Source organism: Talpa occidentalis, unplaced genomic scaffold (assembly GCF_014898055.3).
Source record: "Talpa occidentalis isolate TD23 unplaced genomic scaffold, MPIMG_talOcc4v2.1 talOcc4.9, whole genome shotgun sequence".
Lineage (NCBI taxonomy): Eukaryota > Metazoa > Chordata > Mammalia > Eulipotyphla > Talpidae > Talpa > Talpa occidentalis.
In genome coordinates this window covers 14,223,171-14,245,026 of record NW_023605305.1, presented here as the reverse complement: position 1 = coordinate 14,245,026, position 21,856 = coordinate 14,223,171, and the positions used below count along the sequence as shown (strand labels likewise).

At 41.5% G+C, this 21,856-nt stretch overlaps 2 protein-coding genes across 3 annotated transcripts in view; one reads left to right on the top strand and one right to left on the bottom strand.

Moving 5' to 3' along the window:
• RHCE (Rh blood group CcEe antigens) overlaps positions 1-7,103 on the top strand; it is a 25,999-nt gene extending 18,896 nt beyond the window's left edge. Inside the window, exons 9-10 of one of the 2 annotated variants that reach the window (XM_037499339.1) lie at positions 1,249-1,322; positions 6,914-7,103. In XM_037499339.1, the coding sequence (XP_037355236.1) occupies positions 1,249-1,322; positions 6,914-6,940 (101 nt within the window). In that variant the 3' untranslated portion in view covers positions 6,941-7,103. Of the gene's footprint in view, positions 1-1,248; positions 1,323-6,913 lie in introns of those variants that run through there. The other variant, XM_037499340.1, reaches the window with a different exon arrangement.
• On the bottom strand, positions 6,881-21,856 carry TMEM50A (transmembrane protein 50A). The gene is made up of 7 exons (XM_037499341.2): positions 21,770-21,856; positions 20,081-20,185; positions 18,644-18,756; positions 15,831-15,898; positions 15,035-15,127; positions 13,528-13,588; positions 6,881-8,816 (listed from the first exon to the last, which is right to left on the bottom strand). The coding sequence occupies exons 2-7, from the start codon at positions 20,171-20,173 to the stop codon at positions 8,771-8,773; spliced, it is 474 nt and encodes a 157-aa protein (XP_037355238.1). The 5' UTR covers positions 20,174-20,185; positions 21,770-21,856; the 3' UTR covers positions 6,881-8,770.

Genomic DNA, 21,856 nt, shown 5'->3' with positions numbered 1-21,856 from the left:
AAAAGAACTTGGAGAATGGGAGGGAAAGAGGCCTCCAAACAGCCAAAAGAGCCACAATGTGACCCTCTAGTGCCAAGCATTTCACTTTTTAAGAGACCCTCTTCTTCAGAGCCCATGTGTATTTAACTTAAGATACAATCCTATTAATACAGACGAGAAAAATACCTCCGTAGCTTAGAGGTAGGATAGGTTTCTAGAGGTAAGACTTACTGGTAGAAGCTAGAACTGAAAGCAGACAGCCTAACAGAAAAAAGAAATTCTTAAAACCAACCCAGGAACACAAAAAGCTTGGGCCAACAGCTCTATGCCTTCTCTGATTTTTTGATTTTGTCTCACAAGACAAGAAAATAAATGTTAGATGATTTTCTCAGTGATGAGTAAGCCTCAGCTACCTGGAAAGCCCATGTAGGTGACAGAGATGATTGCTGAGTGATTCTAACTAAATGAGATGGGCTGCTTGTGCCTTACATGCTGGTATCAGTGAAAGCTGTGCACTGCAGAAGGAAAATGTGGATAAGTGCACGGTTATTACTCGTTAATATCACTAATACATTGTGTCTGATCATCATTAAAAGCACACACATCTGTCTCTCAGTGGCATTTCCCTGCCTCCCGGGAAAGGTGAGCACTCACGTAATATGACCTGGGGAATTCGGCAGCTGGGGAAATGCACAAAGCCGAACTGTCTGGTCAGAGGCTGGATGGGTAAAAAGAACAGGCAAAAAAGAGATCAAAAGAAACCAAAAAAAGGTACAACAATCACAATAAAAGAACAGGCACAAAAGCTAACCAACACTGTAGCAACAGCTTTCCTCAACACTCAGGTGGAATCTTGAGCTGAGGCCAGGGGGCGTTTGCAGGCGCCTGTGAGCTCAGAGCCCCCGGCCCTCCTGGAGTCGCTCTCTATGGTAGCTCTTGTTTTAAATGGGTCAGCACGTGAGTGGAGGAGCAGGCTGCTGCCAAGCCCCTTCTGGTTCTACCAGGGAGCACATCAGATCCACGACACTCACCTGCCTCTCAGCACAAGCCAAATCCTTTGGAGAGAATTGCTTTTGCCAGTTCCTTTAAGATGTCTACAGAGTTCATTAAACTGCCCCGGGAATGACAGTGATTCCACTTTTCTCTAGGTTGTGGAAGAAACAGGGATTTCTGTTGAGATTCTATAAAGGACCTGTGATATTCTGATTAATTCTGAGAAAACAAATGCTGTTCCCCAAATGTTTAACATTTAATTCTGACTTTAAACAGGTTTGCTCTTAAATCTCAAAATATGGAGAGCACCTCATGTGGCTAAATACTTTGATGACCAAGCTTACTGGGAGGTAAGATTTTCATGCCATGGATTTTGATTGAAAGAATTAAGAAAGATATTTGGGAATATGTGTTAGCTTGCTGCTTATGACAGTGAAATAAAAGCAAAGGAAAATGGGGTCTCCCCTGGTGGTGCAGCGGTTGAGCGCTGGGCTGCGAGGCTGCCTGCAGCCTCTGCAGCGCCGATTCGTTCCCTGGCCGCCAGCGAGGGTCCCACAAAAAAAAAAAAAAAAAAAAAAAAAAAAAAAAAAGCAAAGGAAAATGAAGAGCATTGGGAGGAGCAAAATCCCTGATGCGTGTATGTGTGTGTGTGTGTGTGTGTGTGTGTGTTTGTTGGTACAGGGTGGGAAGTGGTACAGGTTACCATTTTCCAGATGCCTTGAAGTCATGGAGGGCTAGAGATGACAGACCAGGCTACATGCGTCCCCATCTGGAGTCATCTAAGTGGGAAAATAGTTTGACATAAAGGTGATAGGATCCTGTAGTGCAAGGTGGGCAGCACCCGCAGCGACCGACCAGCAGATATAGCCCCCTTCACTGGATAGATACTCGGAGTGAATTGATTGCTGTCCAGTCCTCACAGGGAGAGGCTGAGCTTCATGGAGAGCACAGCTCTTGATGAATTAGACCAAGAGGACACTGGATGTCTTGCAGTGTAGCAGTCTGGGCTCACTTAGCCCAGGGCCTCAGGCTCAAACCACCCGGCTGCTCTGAGGGTCGCTGTTACATTCAGGGTTTGTTGACTGGGTTAGAAAGGTTGGGGCTCATTCGCTGTCAACCCGTTGCTGCCCTCCCTTGGTTCACCAAGCGCCCTAATATGATGGGCCAGTCAACACAAGGGTTGGCTGCCAAGCACTGCCAAGTTATAAATGGGAAGTTGGGGTCAGCAGAGGTCAGGCTAATGCTGAACATCGTCCCTTTGTGAGTGACAGAGACTAGAGGAGTTGGAGTCCCAGGCAAATCCTGTCTCCACCCAACACGCCAAGATACTGATCACCAAAGGGGACAGAGAACCAGGCTAATCATGCACTGTAGGGACAAAGCAGAAACAATCGGCCTCTCCTCCTTTTATTTTCTATCTCCTTTCCTTTCCTCTTCTTTATATTACTTTAGGGAGGTAGGGTTGACACTGAACCACAGATATTTGCAGTGCTCCGTTTCATGCATTTCAACATATTTAGACACCCAGGAAACTATCACCACAATAAGATAAAGAGCATACACTCAGCACCAAACATTTCCTCCTGCCTCTCTGAAACTGCTCCCTCCCTCCCCTCCCCCCACCCCTCCCATCCCCAGGCAACCACTGAACTATTCTACCATTATAAATTAGTTTGGATTGTCTAAAACTTTATATAAATGGAATCATATGACACTTCCTCTTCTCCTCAGTGTAATTATTCCAAGAGTCATCTGTGCTGTTGAGTATAAACTGCCTCATTCTGCAGCTTCTCTCTGCAACATTGGCTCCTGGCTTCTCCCAGCCCCCTGAAAGCCATCTTGCGCCTTTGTAGAAGCAGGGTAACCTAGTGAAAGGACTCAGGAAACTGACTGAATCCCACCATCATTCCACAAATATTTATTGGGCTGCTATTATATACCGACCCTCTGCTAATTAACAATGGATACCACAAACACAACAAACATCCAGCTCAATGATTTGAGTTGCAATCAAGGTAATCCAAGAAACCCTACCTAACACTGGCAGCTGCTGGCATGGAACAGGTATACACCTGGAATGAGAAGACCTGGATGCCAGTCCCCATTCTGCAAGGTAGCAGTAGGCAAGTTCCTTGATCTCTTACTGGTAAAATAAGAATAGGAATCTTTGTTCTACCTCATTGCGTTGTTTTAAAATATCAGATGAGGTCATAAGGTCTAACTACATTCTGTAAAAAGTAAAATCACCATGTGAATGTTAAAGTTTATGATCTGGGGTTTAGCCAACCACGAAAGATTGTATAAGCATCATAGTAGTTATTTATTGCAAGTCTGCTGTTGGTGATTTTGTTCTAGATGCTTGTCAACATGATGTGATTTATCCTGGCCAAACTATGCTATGAGTAAGCATTCCAATTTTAGAGATGAGGAGCAACTTGGCTAAGACAACAGAGGTAGTAAATGGGATAGGAGGAAGCTGAGTTGGTGTCTGTGTGGCTCTAAGGCACAGCGTGTCCATGTATACTGTGGACAGCTACTGGAGAACAGTTATTGCTCTAACTTCTGGTGTATTTTTTTCACAGCTTAGCAGAACCATTTATTCAGCTCTATAACACAGCTTGCATTTGAAAAACCAAATATCCATTCAATAGGCAAGAATTCAGACTTGCAAAACTGAAAGATCCAGGGTGATTTTTTGGGTAAACCATCTAAAAGGACATTTTAAGTATTATTGAATGCCCTATTGCCTCTCATAAAACCAGACTGCTGGAGGTTGGAAGGGACATCCCTTCATTGGTTGCCCAGATTGTGCCTGTAACATGCTGAGATGGGCTCTCCCCACTGCCCATGGGCACCCTCCTCATCCTTGGATGGGTCTATGAAGATGCAATCCTGAATTCACTAATTCATTCTACAGTATTATCTAAAATGTGACAGATACTGTTGTGAAGAGCTGGAGACAAATTTAAGTAAAATATACATTGAGGTCTCAAATTAGTTGAAGGATGTTTGCTCTGTCTAGAAAGAACACACACAACCATTCAATAAAATGTTCACATTTAATTTTTGAGAAGAGATCTGTTTGTTAAGCACTTTCACTTATATAATCTTTAAAAATTGGGAGTTCAAAGAAAAATACCGGATGGTCTCACTCATAGCAGGAATCTAGAAAACTTAAATAAGGGACCAGGAAAATGAATAACTATAAGAAAGTGAAAATCAAAATCAGCAAAAAACTATGAACCAGAGACACTTTTAGGGGGGCGGGGGCGGGAGGGGAGGGATTGGGGTCAGAATGGGGGGGCTGCAATTGTATGGGGAATATAACAATAAAAATTTATTATCTAATAAAAAAAAAAACCCAAAAAAAATAAAAAAATAAAAATTGGGAGTTCAATCATAGATTTCAGTATTTTTAATCCCTAGATTTAGGGCAGGGGATGGGGAGAGGAAGAGGAGAGTAGGTAGAGTGTGTGTGTGTTTGTGTTTGTGCACATTTGTGTGAATTTAAGTGTCCTACTTTAACGAAGAAAAATGTCATTATCTTGTATTTATACATTTGTTATACATTTTGTATATAACAAATACTTTTCTCTAAAACTGGAGTCTACATAGGCTCTATCATAACATTCTCTGAGAATCCCTTTAAACACCAAACTAGATTTTCCAAATAAAAAGTTCCACGATTTAGATTAAAAAAAATATATATATATATATATATATATATATATACATTGAGGTCTCAAGGGGCTACCTATATTAACCCTCGATCCACCTACAGATTACAATGATCTTAACCCAGATCCTAAATTACAAAAATTCAGTTTATAACACCACTTTTCATGTGTCTTGTGCCCTAAGAGAATAAATTCTTTGGTTCAACTTCCTGCTTCAACTTAATAAACCATGGATTTTATTTCATGCTTTCCAAAACACAAGAACCCATTGACATCCACTTGTTAGAATTAATTCCACAGTTAGCCTTTCTGAAGAAAGGGTTTTTTTGGTGAATCTCCTCTGGATATCCACTATTCTAAGTGTCATGGGGGGCACAGAGAAACTGGGGCTCTAATCATTTAGGACTGGATCTTTATCTGTGCCCAGCTCCACCTATTGCATACTAAGTAAGTAATCCTGGTAGGAGCTGCTAGAAGAGTATGGAGGATGGGGAGGTAGGGAAAATGCAAGCTGGAGGTGTATTGGATTTGACTGAGTGATTGGACATGACAGGCATTTCAAGCAAAATGGTGGGGGGGGGTTGTGTGTGAGCAAGATCAGGGGAAGCTGGAGGAACCTGGTTCATCATAGAGCTGATGAAGAAAAGGCTGGAAGGTGAACAAAGTCACTTTGGTCAACTGGAAGCTCCCCAAGATTTCAGTGGGAAAGTGGGGCTTTAGAATGAATGTTTTCGAGGTGATGAGTACAATGAGCTTAAGCAAGTGGGGAGGACTCTGAAATGACTGCAATATGCTCAACAGCTTCCAGTATTTGTATGTTTGAACAAGTATTTGCAGTGTTTTTTTTAAATTGTATTGCCAAGAAACATAATCATCACCAATGTTTTTGGCACAAAAACACACCAAAATGTGTTGAGTTCCTCCTGCTGTTTTGTGCAAAATTCTTAACACCTGGCCTTGCGACATGGTGTCATCCCTGCTTCTCATTTAAAATAGAGGTTTTAGACACACATCCAGGGGGTAACAAATATCTATTCAACCACAATGGGGAAACTAGCTTTTAAAGTAAGAAGATAGCTCAGGAGCTTCCCCCTCCCCTCTCAGAGAGGCCCACTGGGAAAACAAAACAAAACAAAAAACATTGTTCTGGGTGGCAAATCTGAATTCCGGAACTAGCTCACCCTCTGGCAGGCTGGTGACCCAAGCAAGATACTTTAAAATGAGATAAATGAGATCAAATTCCATAGTCTGGAGACTGACAGATCTGAGTTCTACCACCTGTAGCTGTGATCTCTCAGAGCTTCAGTCTCACCAGCTCGACTGTGGAGATACCAGTCATCTCACACTAAGTTGCTGTGAGAATTTAAAGGAGGGCCTCCCCGGTGGCGCAGCGGTTGAGCGCTGGGTTGCGAAGCTGCCGGCAACCTCTGCGGCGCCGGTTCGATCCCCAGCTGCTCCCCGGCCACCAGAGGAGGGTCCCACATGGCGCGCAGACCTCTCCTGCCGCCCGCTGCTCCCCTCAGCAGTGTACTTCGGTCCTTCTGCCTGCTCTGCTCCCCGCTCTGACTCTGGTGAATTCTCTCACCCTCCCGCGCTTCTGACTGTACCCAGTGCATGTATAAACAAAACAAACAAATAAATAAATAAAAACATGCCTCTATAAATAAAAAAAAAAAAAATTTAAAGGAGAAAATGTGTGAAATGTTAGCACACTGACACCCCCAAATGCTAGCTAATCTGAGTTCCAGTTCTAGAATCTGTGACCCACAGCCATTTGACATGCAGTGGTGCTGTATGGCAGGGCTTAATGTCAAGGCCAAAGGACTCAGGATACATAAACTTGCAGAAGACCCAAAGGACACTTAAAAGATCAATCTTCACAAACCTGACGGTCGTTTGGAAGAAGAAAATTTTTTTCTATACTTCTCCAAAGATTTTAACTAGGCCCAGTGGCAATGCAGTATAAATTGCTACCAATTTGAACTGTCTGCAAAATAGAATGAGATTCATATAGTGAGTCCCCAGTCAATAGAGACATTCAACAAAAGCCAGATGACTGTATCAATGATCCATACAAAGAGCTATTGGAAATGAGATGCAAGAGTTCTTCCAATTCATATTTTATGAAAGAAACTCTCAGGCCTTTTTGATGAGATAGTATTTTGGTCAACATAAGTTTTGAAAGATCAAGCCAGAATCAATATGTGTACATAATGTAAAAGTATAATTCATCTGTAATAAAAATATCTGTTTTGTTTTTACAGTTTCCTCACTTGGCTGTTGGATTTTAGGCAAAATCACCGAAGAAAAACAAGCTCTGTTTGAAAACAAGATGATTCCTTTTACCATTCCCACCTTTTTGTGTATGTGACAAATACTTGTTACAACCAATTTTTGTTATGTACAATGATACAAGATCAGAGATGCATTTGATATTGAAAATAAAAAGCAAAAAATTTGCTTCAACAATTTCATTATTGTTTTAAGTAAGTATATTTGGTTTCTTTGAAGATTATGCTATCAATATCTTCTTGGATGCAAATGATTAAGGTTTTGGTTCAATTTTGACAATTCTTAGGTTCTTGCTTATGCTTGTTAGTAAAATATGCTACCCAGTTAACTCTTGTCAACATCAGTAAAGTATGTGGTAAAAAAATAGGGAAAAATTAAGAACTCAATTATATTCAGTTATTGCAGGCATTATGCTTTTATTCCAGCCATTTTACAAAGTACTTCTTGTACCTTTAGCACATTCTGAATTTTTCCGTGGGGAAAGAGCACGGTCAGTGGGGAGATGCTCTCATCAAGATTAAAATGCTAGTTTCGTGATCTCGAGGAAATCATTTCAAATGGTCTGGGTACCCTCATCTCCAGAAAGAGAAGGTGGACTTCAGCTTCTAAGGTCCCCTCTGACTCTCATATCTTATAGATCTAAAATTTCACCATGAATGATTTGCTGTGAGATGCCAATAGTCACCTCTTGAGTAGTGTCTTGCTGGCCAGGAAATGCCAAAACATACGTGCTGGGAGGTAACAGTGGCTGACATGAGGATAAGTACCACAAATTGAGATCCTCTAAGAGATACGTCATGTTGCACAAAGGGCTAATTGTGACAAGTTTTATAAAAGAAAACATTTCAAGCCATTGTTCTGAAGATCATGCATCCCAGAGTTACCCAGTTCATACAAAAAAAAAAAAAAAAATCCCATTTTGCCAGGTGGGGGTGTCTGATAGATAACAGTTTCAAAGAGGAAAAGACTGAGAAGTTCCGATGATTAATGTTTTTAGTGACAATTAATTGACCTTGCTGGTCTATTTTGAGCTTAGTGGTTTAGTACAGAGAAAACGAAACAGGATATTAATTTTTTTACCAAACCAACAACAAAAAAACGCGTCACCTGAGTACAGACTACTGGCAAGCACCTGTGCTTTTCCTCTTTCCTTCCCTGGAGGATGGGAGTGGACATTTGCAGCCCACCAGGACCTGCGTCGCAGCTGGATCAGGGGCACAGGGGACACCTGAGGCTGGTGGCCGGTCACGGGGCGCCTCTTCTGACCTGCTCATCTGACACTTTGCAGATCCTCATTGGCTACTTAGAGCTGAATGTTTATAGAATTTTTGGTAAAACCATATAAACCAGATACAAAGTGGAGTGATACAGAATTCTGATCATTGAATAGTTTCTAAAAACAAGAAAATGTTTACACTTTATTGTACATTTGACACAGAAGAGGCCACATTTAAACAAACATTAAATCTCCAGCGCACTTCCATTGTCGTTTCAGCCTCGGACATAACATTCGTATATGCTGTATCCATCATTTCTTCTGTAATTTAACCTCAGTTTTACAAATTACACCATGATAAAACTTAAAAAAACAACAAAAAAAAAGACTCATGTGAGCTAGCTTCCTGCAACACTGGGTAAGCCAGTCAAATGCATCCCACAGTAGATTCCGGCAGCTGTTCTTTAAAAAGGGAATTCTCATGATTTCAATGCTATACAAACTGAAGCTGGAGACCATACTCAGAAGTCAGTCTAGAAAATGGCATTGCAAAAGGCTGGGGTGAGGAGTAAAAAATCCAAGGGTGGCTGCTGACAAGGAGAAGTCAGAGTCTTCACTGCCATAAGTCTTCAGTGCGGCCAAACTTAAAAACCAGTCCTCTGCGAATAAAATAAGAAACATCACATGGCTACTTGAGTTTGGGAATAGAAATGTGAGATTTGGAGTCTGGTGGGAAACTAGAAACAAAGAATAACTGATGAGTTGCATGAACAAATCCACAGGATGTGTATCAAGACAGAAACTGATCATTCCAAGGTAGTCAATTCTTCTGCTGTGCTTAACTGGTTTCCCCACATCCTTTGAGTCTTGAAGACATAAGTCACTCTTAAAAGGTTAATCAGTGTTTAGTATGTAAGCAGTATGTATTGATTTTATCAAATTCTTTCAAGAAAGCTTTTCTGAGTATTGATGTCCTACATGTCAGATTCTAGGGCTATAAGGATAAATAAGATATATAGTCTCTGGCCTCAAGATTTTCACATTGTTGATGACACAATGTGGTAGGTATTGGGAAAGGGAAGTGGTTATACCAAATGTTAAGGGAGTATAGAAACATACAGAACTTATTCTGCCTGAAGGTAAAGAAAAGGATTTACAGAGGTGATAATATGGAGATGGGCTTTGCCAGACAGGCGGGAATGTGAATGAAGGCAGGCAGGAACTGGGGCCAGTGGGATGATGAAGGAAGATGTCTCACAGAGAGGAAGGAGCCTATCAAAAGGCAAAGAGGAATAAAAGAACCCTGGGCCTTAGGAAAAGTCCAGGAGGTGGATGTGTCCTGAACACACCCTCACGGAGCTTACAGTCCAGGGCTTGGTGGAGAGGGGTCTACAACTGTCCTCAAAGCTTCAACTCGAGAGGAATAAGAGGGCAATGAGAAGATGTATAGATCCAAAGACACCTGAGGTACACCAGAGCAGAGAAGAGTCTAATAGGCTAGACTGACGTTTAGGAGACAAGGAGGACAGGGAGTAGAGGCAGCCAAGATCTGGCAAACCAGTTGACCAAGATGGTGAATTGCCCACAGGTGCCTTACAAGCCCTAAACAAGCAGGGGACAGGTACTCAGCTGTATGCGCCACTAAAAGGGGCACCTGGGACTCAGTCCCAGGTCACACATGAAATAGGGCTATGCGGATGCAGCCCTGGTTGCTGCTGGGTAGATGGGGGGTAGGGGATAGGCTTGTCAGATCTTCCAGTTTTTCAAGAAAATCCTCCTACTCTGATTTTTATGTAAAATCTATTTTTAAAACGTGGCTCAATAAAACAAAGACTACTGTATATGACAGACAGAACAGGATGTGACCTGATGGCCCTGGCATGACCCTCCTACGTAGATAGCTCAGAGTCTGGAAGAATTTTTAAATGGAAATGAGGTGATTAGAGTTATGTGTCAGGAGGAGAACTGGCCCAGAAAAGCTGGGTCTGAGGAGGAGCCAGTGGGAATGCAAACTGCTCAGGAAGGGATGATGACGCCCAAACACAAACCACAGAGTAGAAGAGAAGAGAACAGGCGCAGACAGCAGAGGCAGATCCCACAGGGCATGGATGTGGGGTAGGTGTCAGGGAGAAGCTGAAGACAGGAACAGACAGCTCAGTGGTATATACGGGTTTCCATCTTCTTTTCTCATCTGCTTGCTAATTATTGCTATACACTGACCGTGAAGCCCATGTGATTCGTTTCAAAAAGGTTTCAGAAAGTTTTTATAAAACACTTGAGTATTTTTAGTTGGAAACAAAAAATGCAAGCAGGAAGTCATCTGTTCCCTCTTTTGGAAGTATCAATTTCTCTTTATAAAGGGTTTCATGAGCCTCCAAAAGGCGATTTGATTTCTGCCAGTCCAGTTATTATGAGACCTACTGCTGCAAAGTTGGTTATTAGGGGCCTCTACTCTCCAGGTAGCTAAGAGAGGTTACCCCCTCAGGACACTAGTCAACAGATGTAAACTATAATCTGAAGAGTTCTTTGGACAAGAGCCAGGCCTCCGACACTGTCAGCTGGCGACCTCTGCTACTGACATCTGTTTCTTATTTTTGAAATAGCAATTTCTAAGCTGTTGCAGAGTATTGTTCTATTAAAACTCAGAGTGGTAGGCAATCTGCTACAGCTATTCTGATTATGGTGTCTATAATTGAATTTAATTTCAATTTGCTTATAGTATTTTAAAAAAAGAATTAGTTTTAGACTTAATAGGTACGACAATAACATGAGAAATTAATCAAACATGTTGCGTAAAAAAGTAATTTATTATAGCTAATTTGAGACAATGACAAGTTAATGAGTGGGGTTTCCAAGGTTTTATGATACTGATAACTTTTCTTCTCTCACTGAAAGAGAAAAAATTTTCTTACAAATCTACTCTCCATCTTCTGTTCCTCCCTGCTGTGACAGAATGACTTCTCTGCCATCTTAAGGTGGAACTTACCTCTTCCCTTACCCTTGCCAGAGTGAATACTGATTAAAACAGAGAAGGCTGCTGTTTGCCCCTCCCAGGCTCAGTAAATCCTCTCCCCATCACCCCTTCCTGAAGCTTTTCTCACCCCTCCCTCTGGCCCTCTTACACTACCTTCCTTTGGCTGAATTTGGAGGGGACTGAACTCCCCCCAGCACCTTGAGCCCTGTGGAGATACTGCAGCAGTGAGCTCAGGATGCCTGGTCTTGGCACTGCAGCTCAATGGGGAAAGAAATTCTAAATATTATGCACCCCTTCCCCCCAATAAATACATGCTACATTACCCTACAAAGTAACATACTGATTAAAAATTTATTTTATAAGGTGAGGGGTAAGGTTTACTCATTTTGCACTTTTCATCTATAGTCTTACATTCTTTTCTTCCCCCCAATGGAAGAAGGGAAATAGAACTAAACAACTGATGAAAGACTCAAGAGGAGAAAATGTCCACTGAATTCATCCTGAGTTTTAATTCCCTCACCAGAGTAGTCAGAGCCTGAACTCTGGAGTCAGATGACCTGGAGTTCGCCATGTGACCTAAAATAAGTCACCTGCCTTCTGGGTACCCATTTCCTCCACATCAAATGGGGAGAAAAGCAGAGCCGCCCACAGAGTGCGGGGGCGCCAGCTTACAGAGGGGAGCCTCATACATAGTAACTGCTCGGAAAATCTTTGGTCGTCGTTATTTTCCGTATAAGATCAAATGCTTGACTGTATTTCTATATGTTAGCGTTCTCGTCAGACTGGAAAACCCTTTAAAACAAGTCCTTGGCAACTTCCAAATTAACCCTGGTGACTGTGATATCCCTCTGGGATTTTGTAGATCTGGGTTTTTTCCCACTTGTGTCAGGAAATAAGGTATGACCCAAATAGGTGGTATATATCGCCACATGATTTTGTGAAATTGCAAAAATGACCGTGGTGGAATGCCAAGTGTGAACACTGCGTGCTGATGGCTATTAAAGGGCACTGCTTAGCATCTCAGGAAAGGTTCAGATAGCTACAGGGCCTCTACTTTCTTTCTTTGGTGGGGAGGGGTGAGTCGAGAAGGGGTAGGGAAGGAAACATCCTAGAATGAACAGCAATTTCTTAACCTTTTTTTGGGTAAGGAATTTTGAAACTCAGGTGAAAGCCAGAAGACACAGAAACACCAATGGCTCGCATACCCAAATGTCTGGTGGCCCCACCTTCAGAAACCTACTCATGGAATAGAGGATAAAAACTCCTGCTACAGACCATAAAAAAGAAGTTTGGGGGTAAGGGGAAGGAGGTAGATGGTTCACTAGGGAAAAGGAAAAGAGTCTAGGAATGAACATTAGAAAAAATTACTGATAAAAGTATTAAGGTTTTCATAATCTCTTAGACATTGTATCAGAAGGGTTAAATTTCATGTACAAATTCTAATGATGCCAAGGATAGAAAGAACTACAAAATACGCCCAGAAACAAAATTTTAAGGAAAAAAGTTTTAAACAGACCTTCATTAAAAGCCACTGTTAAAATACAGATTTAAAATGAACACTGACTTTGTTACATAACTAAATCCACATGAATTACAGTTCATTAAAGGGGAGTGGTAACAATTTTAAAAATCAATGTATGTGCCCAAGGGTGGTAGCAAACCAACCCATGTATTAAAAATATCTTTCCTGGGCCTCCCTGGTGGCTCAAGGGGTTAAGCACAGCACTGTGAAGCTATCTGCAGCCTCTGCTGCATGAGTTCGATCCCCAGCTGGCCAGGAAGCTACCCACATGGCTCAGCATACCTCTCCTGTCTTGCCCGCTGCTCCCCTCAGCAGTGTATTTCAGTCAATCTGCCTGTTCTGTTCCCCGCTCTGGTTCTGGCGAATCCTCTCACCCCCTGAACCTTTGGCCTGTATCCCAGCTCTTACATGCATAAATAAATCTTTTTTTTTTTTAATATTTATTGAAAGATTTATTTATTTATTTATACAAGCACTGGGTATAGTCAGAAGCGTGAGAGGATGAGAGAATTCACCAGAGCCAGAGCAGGGAACAGAACAGGCAGACTGATGAAGTACTCTGCTGAGGGGAGCAGTGGGCGCAGCAGGAGAGGTCTGCGCGCCATGTGGGACCCTCGCCGGTGGCCGGGGATCGAACCAGCACTACAGAGGCTACGGGCAGCTTTGCGGCCCAGCGCTCAACCGCTGTGCCACCAGGGGAGGCCCTGCATAAATAAATCTTAAAAAAATTTTTTTCCCAATCTCATTCTTCACATTTTATGACAAGGTGGGTAAGGGGCATTGGACAGGGATAAATCAAGCAACAAAATATAGTAAGTGTCATAAAATAAACTGTTAAAAAAAAATAGGGTGAAGAATGCAAAAACAAACTTACCCAAAAAAGATGAAGGCATTTTGGAAAAACACAGCAATTCCAGGGTATACTACGGTTTTTTCTGTAAAAAATAATTGTAATAGTTAGAGATTTAGGATCTCAAAACACTTAGACTTTTAAAACAACTTGTTTCTGATACACTCATGAATATTGGGTTTCCTGCCTAACATCATTGATTTTTCTGGTGACTGGTTGGTTTGAGTATGAAATGACAATGCAGATGACAGTCCAGCACTGGATATATTTCAACAGTAGAGTCAGACCGGGTGTGCGCTGAGGAAAAGACAGTTATCATTTAAAACTTTTGTTTTTAAAGGATGATGGTAACAAAAATTTTGTAGCAGCAAATACTTTAAAGCAGTAAGAATATTATAGTTTTTTTCCCTACATTTTAATAAGGTATTTCTAATAACAAATTATATAAACAAAGGAAAAATATAAATATTTTAGTCTATTTTTCCTGTCTGTAAGATTTCAATAATTTTAATAAAAAATCAAGAAAATGATGATTTTAATCCAAGAATTACATTTTAGTCAAAGAAATGTTAAAATAAGAGCTAGATTAGATCTCTGCTGGTTCAGTTTCTGCAAACCATTAATACAATGTTTTCTTTTCTTTTTTTTTGAAGATTTATTTATTTATGCACACAAAAGCTGGGGTACAGGCCAGAGATCCGGGGGGAGGTGAGAGGATTCACCAGAGATAGAGTGGGGAACAGAACAGGCAGATTGACTGAAGCAGTCAGTCTGCTCCCGCTACTGACGGAGCAGCGGGCAAGACAGGAGAGGTCTGCTGTGCCATGTGGGTTGCTCCCTGGCTGGCCGGGGATGGAACTCATGCTGCAGAGGCTGCAGATTGCTTCATAGTGCGGTGCTTAACTCCTTACGCCACCAGGAGGCCCAATACAATGTTTTCACTATGATAAGCATAGTCAGCTTTATCTGGAACTTTAAGTGGTTTTCATATTTGTCTGGGGTTCCTCAAGGCAAAATTTGAGTCACAGATCTAAGTACAGGCCCTTCTCTGAGCCTGCCTTACACTGGCTTTAATAGCAGATGCATATTAAGTGTTAATTTACTTTTCTATCTAAAAGGAGATGTCAAGTGATCAGGAGGCTGAATTTAATAAATTGCAATTCTAGGATGTTAGACCTTTGCGTGGAAATTATTCAGCCAAGTCAGAACTTGCTAAGTAGCCAGAGAACATAATGTGTGTGTGTGTGTGTGTGTGTGTGTGTTTTTCTTGCTTCTGTGGTTTTTGAAAGCCAAGAGAAGCAAGGGTCGGAGCTGTGTTCCATTACGTACAGGCTCTAGATTAGAAGGAAAAACAGAGAAGAAAACAATATTAAAAACATAGCAAATGAAAATACTGATGGGGGAGGGAAGTTCCCAGGCATAAAATGAATTGCATGTAGTTGGTCCTTCTGCCTGGAAAAAGCTTTATTCTAAAATAATGCAAAATTTCAGTATTCCACTGAAGTTAAAGGTAAGCTGTGCCTTATCCTACCTTTAGCAACATAACCTCCAAAGAGAATCCACATAGATGCGATCAGAGATCCGAAGGCCAACATGAAGCCAATGAACAGCCAAATGCGAGCACCTTAAAAGAAACATTCGATGAGAGTGCTTCTTACATGGCAGCAGCCAGTTCAGTTCAATTTTCAAAAAGAAACTAAAACTCAAATACAAAAAAAAATGTGTAGTTGCCACTAAAGTCTGAAATGAAAGCAGCAGCAGGAGATGAGTTGAGTCACCAGCCCATTCGCTGGCCTTGTGTGTGGGGGCTGACGCCGGAGCACTGTTCCAGGCGCCGGCACTGCCACCCCCGATCACGTACACTGAAAAGCACTTTGCTCAACCTTCCTATAAAAATCTCACAAAAATGTTTCACCATTATTACAGGTTCACTTTGGTCTATTTTTAGAAATTGTGTTGCAAAGTTCATTGTCTTTCAAGAGGATTTTCAAAGAATAACATAGGTAGACTTGATAAAAAATTCATGTTTAGTGGTATGCAGATCAACACTGCCATATTTCGCTTTCAGGGAAGTCGGGCAGCAAAGTAAATTCCAATTGATGGTGATGGGCACTTAGAAATGCTGCATTAAAATTATGTCAACAGAAAAAAGACAATCAACTTTTAACTCACATTTATATAATATTTATAAAGATTTTCCCTAATATAAATGGAGTCATTAAATACACCTTCATCTTATGTCTGATTGGAAAGAGTTTGACAAGGGCATTTCCATATGTAATTCTCACTCAAGAATGTATGTTAAGATGCTGTTTGCATCTATTTACCTGTTTGACCCAGGCAGCCTTCACTGTAACTATCACCTCGGACTTGTCCATTCGATACTGCATTAATCCTGTAGGAACAAAAGAAAACAAAGAAATCAGGGTCTCTCACTCCAAAAGAAAACTCTCCATGACATCAAATGACCAAATACAATAAGCCAGTGTTCCTTAGATTTAAGTTTAGGCCTCATGAGCCTTGAGTATGGTTTGGTAGGAGAATGGGTTCAAATGATCTTAAGCAAGTTCCTTCAAACAGATGGCCTCTAAATAGAGTCCTCAGATCAGAAGAATCAGCATCACCTGTAAGTCGCTAGAAAAATTCTCCAGTCCCAATCCAAACTTACAAATGCAAAAATGGAGTACAGGACCCAACAATCAGAGTCTTTACAAGTACTTCTGATTCTGATGCTTGTTAACATTTGAGAGTGAAATTCTCTTGAAATTATGTTTTGTGAAGATGGGACAATCTTTAGCCTTGTCCTATCCAGTTTCACACGTACACATCAGACAAACACAACACAGGATTATATATGGAAATAGCAAGAAAATGGACCGTAGATAAGCCAAAAATGGCTTAAAATTGGCTTTGGAATGAATTTTTTTGTGATAAATTTGTACTAAGGTCCAATTTTGTTCAAGTGAAGAAATAATTATATTTCAAAGAAAATAAAAATGTTTGCTCTGAAGACATTATCAAGAGATTCAAGTAAAATCTTGTTTTTGTTTTTTTAAATTCCTGATACATATTCCAAATATAAGACTGTCGCTGACTTTGATAGAATACCACTCTATATTGAGAATGTCTGGCTTTCTTTTTTTTTTTTTAATAGAGGCATGTTTTTATTTATTTATTTGTTTGTTTGTTTATACATGCACTGGGTACAGTCAGAAGCGCGGGAGGGCGAGAGAATTCACCAGAGCCAGAGCGGGGAGCAGAGCAGGCAGAAGGACCGAAGTACACCGCTGAGGGGAGCAGCGGGCGGCAGGAGAGGTCTGCACGCCATGTGGGACCCTCCTCCAGTGGCCGGGGAGCAGCCGGGGATTGAACCGGCGCCGCAGAGGCCGCGGGCAGCCTCGCAACCCAGCGCTCAACCGCTGCGCCACCGGGGAGGCCCTGTCTGGCTTTCTTTAGAAACATATCCTTTAAAAATTAAATGTCACGGAAAAATGGTCACCATATAGCAAGCAAAGGAGTTATAAAAGATTATGTATGTCACATATTACAGCTAGATACACGGTCATTTAACTGTGTGAGTTGTGTGTCTACCACTAATATGTTAGCTTCATGAGGGCCAGGGCTGGGTCCATCTTCTTTCCCATGGGGCTTGGCACATAGCAGATGCTCAATACATGTCCTGACCACACGAACCGTATTTTTTTTTCCCACAGTAATATGAAGTCATTGAAATGTAAGTTTTAGACTGATCAAAACACTCATAATTATTTTTGACAACCCATATTAACTAAATTATTTGGTACATAAATTCATATATTTTTTTTAAAGATTTATTTATTTATGCATACAAGAACTGGGGTACAGGCCAGAGATGTGGGGGGGTGAGAGGATTCACCAGAGACAAGAGTGGGAGTAGAACAGGCAGATTGAAATACACTGCTGAGGGGAGCTGCGGGCGAGTCAGGAGTGGTCTGCTGCACCATGTGGGTAGCTCCCTGGCCGGGGATTAAACTTGTGCTGCAGTGACTGCAGATAGCTTCATAGGTTGCATCTTAACCCTTTGTGCTACCAGAGAGGCCCTCATATATTTTTAAAAGAAGCTGCTTCTTTTAGAATATGGAGGATGTTCTTAGGTTAGATTCATAGCAGAGCTGTTTGCTGAGCCATCTGCACAAACTTCACCGCCCCCCTGCCAGAGGGTCCTAAATCTGCTTGTCAGTATCCACTCAGGCACATTCTGAAATGAAGAGTTTCTCTTCTCTAACATTACAATTTTACATATAGTCTCAAAGTTACAGAAAAGCTACACAGTTCAAACATTTTTTCCCCTGAAACACTGAAAGTTGCACATGATGCCCCGTAATCTCAGATAGTTATATGTATTTCCTACAAACAAGACAGTTTTACAGAACCATAATCATGATCAAAGTCAGGAAACCGACACTATCTACTCTTCAGACCTCATTCGATTTCCTGAGTAACCTAAAAATGCTCTTAATAGCAAAAGGAATCATGAGGTACATTGTGTTCCTTTGTCTCTTTAGCCTCCTCAGACGGGATCAGTTCCTCGGTCTTCTTTGTTCTTTGGCGTTCATGATCTTGACCCTTTACTCCAGTTATACTGGCCTCTCTGTGATAGAGCCTTTGTGCTTGCTGTTCCGGTTGTCTGGAATGATTCTCTCTTCTTTAACCCAGTGATAGCGCCCACAATTTTTTCAAGATTTTTCTCAATAATCACCTTCTTGGTAAGACTTTCTTGTCTCTATTTAATAATTCTATTCTCTCCTGCTGACATTCGTACCTCCCCCTTTGCCTCTTCTCTCTAGTGCTCATCACCATATCGTGTGCCGTGTAGTATTTAACTTCACTAACTCTCTTTAGTTACTATTTACTTTATTCACTAGAGTATACATTCTATAAAGGCATAGTTCCTTTTTTGCGTCCTCGTGTATTTCTTGTGCATAGAACAAAGTCTAGGAATACAAAAGCTTAATACATATTTGATGAATGAATAACTAAACCCTTACAAATATATTAATTTAGTAACAGTTACAAAATTTAAATGTACTTAACTATATAGGTAAACCATTTTTATTTTGTGACAATCCTTTTAAGTAACGTGACTGACAAGGACACTCACATGAGGAAGGCAATGGTTGCTATGACGCCGCAGGCATGGTATGAGTGGTTGAACTCTTCCATTGTGGGATAAATGACAGCTGCATCTATGATAATCCACCAGCCTGTAAAAAACTAAAACAAGCCACACCAAGGTGATACCAGTAAATACAGTGATTTCATATCTCACTGTCTAACAGAAAGCAAGGTGTCTATGTGAAGAGAAGCCCTCTAATGAATTTTGAAATGTTCTTTTATGTCTCAGTATTTTTTTTGCATAAAATCTGCATGTGGCTTAATTAAATATTAAATAGCCTTAGTTGGACAGCAATTACTATTTATCAAGATGAACCTGTTTTCTAAGTTGGCCTTCATCATTATTTTATACTGTCATGACGAAGTCTTTAATATAATTGTGTGAACTAGAAATAAGTTACAACACCTCATGGCAGGAGAAAGGAGAAAAAATGATTCAGATTCCAACAGGGAAGGAGTGGCCTGCTGCTCCAGGAAGATGTTACTATTGAAAATGAAGAAAAAGTAAATCTCAGAATAACACTATGACTAATTCTCGTGGGGAGAATTTTATCTACTTGCTGGGATTGTGAAATAAGTAGTGGCTCTGCAGCTCTGCTTTTCCTTTTGATAGATTAATTATAGTACAGTTTACGGATGATTTCAGGTGTGGTGCTAAATTCAGTTTAAATACCAAATTATAATATTTACTATATACTTCTAGTAATATAAGTTTAGTATATAAGTATATGTATTTATTATATACTGGTCCTAAGCAACATTTTTTTAATTAAAGATTTATTTATTTATACAAGAACCAGGGTACACGCCAGATGTGCAGGAGGATAAAAGGATTCACCAGAGACAGAGCAGGTTACAGAACAGGCAGACGGACCGAAGACACTGCTGAGGAGAGCAGCGGGCGAGATAGGAGAGGTCTGCTGCGCCATGTGGGTTTCTCCCTAGCCAGCTGGGATCCAACCCGTGCTGCAGAGGCTGCGGACAGCTTCACAGTGCGGTGCTCAACTGCCTGCGCCACCAGGGAGGCCCCTAAGCAACATATTTTAATGAGTTTTCTCTCTTTTTTTTTTTTTTTTTTATGAGATTGAGAAGAAAGTTAACACTGCATTATGGAGAGATGCAGAATTCTGCAGAATTTTGATTTCACTGCTTTGACCCTGCTGTTTCTGAAATAGTTCCCGATAACTTAATGTACCCAGTAAGAGGGGGCATAATCCAGATAACAAATATGTAAGATATACTCTTATTATACACTGCAATTGACAAAACAGTCTACTGATCAAATTTCAACTCTCAACACGGAATAACTCAACTCCTTTGTCAACTAAATATCAAAGCTCAGTAAAATAAATTCAAGATAAAATAGCACCAAAACAAAAACAAACACACCAAAATAATGGTCTAAATTAGTGATGGCACTTACTAGAACACCAGCAGCAATTGAAGCAATAGTATTGCGCTTTTCCCCCCAATCAATGCATTCGGAGCATCTCAAGCCTTCTAGAAATCCAGACATTTTTCCAGGTCACTTAAAAACAAACAAAAACCAACTAAATAAAGTACTTCCAATTATTTGCTTCAGAACCTGACTTAAGTTCCCAGTGAAGAACTAACAAACTGTTCAAAATAATTTAATAAAAGTGTAGTTACAAATGCTTTATTTTGTGGCTACTTATACTTCTTCAGAGTATTTGATTTACTTTTTGATTATAACTTTGGGGGGGGGAATGTGAATTCCACATTATAACTTTGGGGGGGGAAATGTGAATTCATTTAGTCATTTTTATTTTAAAAGATGGTTTTGGTATATTTAAGTAATATGAATAAAGGGGGAAACCAAATTTTTGGCAAGTTTAACTGCTGATGATCTCTTAAAAACTGTCATACACTCATTTTCAAAGTCGATTACCACTTAAGTGATTCTTTTAATAATGACGATGATTATTCACTTGCAGTCTAAACGAATTTATATGGTTTTGATATTTACAGTGAGGAGCACTACCATAATGTAGACACAATGATAAACTTCAGCTATGAGTTAAAGCATGAGTCAGAGGGAAAGTATTTCTTGCAGGAATTTACACACTTTATTATAGAACGATTGTTTCTCCACACTCAGATTAAGAAATTAAACACTGCACTGATGATCTTCTACCCGCATCACTTCCTTTCCTATCCTTTTTCTGTCTCCAAGGCCACCTTTTGTTTCATGTAAAGATTACCAATTTTATCTTAATATCTCTTAGAGTCTTACACATGTTTCCAAGCCAAAAATAGAGAAAATTGAGGCTAATGTTAATTCAGACAAAAAAAAAATCCATTGCTAAATTATCTTAGCCGACCTAAACTGTCTTAAATTACATAAAACATTTCTCCGAGATGAGATGCAGAGACTTGGCCTGAGACACATCCACATTACCTTTATTGCAGAGCATGAAAAAGCCTGAATTACGGATAAATCACTAATAATCAAGAAATACCCAGAACTCCCAGAGTGAATTTGAGCCCAACCACTAAGTTACTCTGTTGCCAGCCATCGGGCTGTCCAAATCCTATGCTTAAAGCGAGCCATGAATGCAACTGTAGCCTCACGCTTTAAAACTGGATATAAAAACTGCAGCCAGCGCTGATGTGCCTCTGGAAACGCGCTCCTTTTTCTTCTTCCCGGGGAGGACAGCAATCTATTATGCGTCATTTTCGCTTCACCCCGGCGACCCCGCCCCGAATCCCTGTTTCTGGGGTGCATTACCAGCGCGCTCGGCTCAGCCTCCGCCCTCCGGCCTCGGGAGCCGGGGTGTGGGGACGGGGCTTGGCACGGCCGGGCACTCCCCACACAGAGCCCGGCCGCCTCCCTCCCCGGCGGGCCGGCGGCGACACCCCCTCCCGGTCAGCGTCTCCAGCTCTAAGTGCGGGGACCTGCCGCGCGCGCGGCCCCTCGCCCGCCGGACACCGGAGGAGCCAGGCAGGGGCCGGGAAGGGTCCACGGGCACAGCCCGACCCGGCGGCTTCCCGGTGATGGACGCGAGCCCGCCAGCATCACGCGGGCAGGCGGTCCCCGAGCCGAGCCCCGTGCGGCCGGAGCCCGGCCCTCCCTTCCGCGCCGGGCACTCACGTCCAGCCCCGCCCGAGCCGTCGGTCCGGAGCCCGGTGTCGCGCAGCGGTGGGCGGCCTCGCTGCCCCCGACCCAGCCGAGAAAACA

Excerpts from the sequence above, each read along its gene's own strand:
- TMEM50A (XM_037499341.2), bottom strand. The coding sequence starts at position 20,173 with ATGTCTGGATTTCTAGAAGGCTTGAGATGCTCCGAATGCATTGATTGG. Across the intron at positions 15,899-18,643 it reads GCAACCATTGCCTTCCTCAT|GATTAATGCAGTATCGAATG; the intron begins GTGAGTGTCCTT and ends TTGTTCCTACAG. Across the intron at positions 8,817-13,527 it reads AATGCCTTCATCTTTTTTGG|AGGACTGGTTTTTAAGTTTG; the intron begins GTAAGTTTGTTT and ends TTTTATTCGCAG.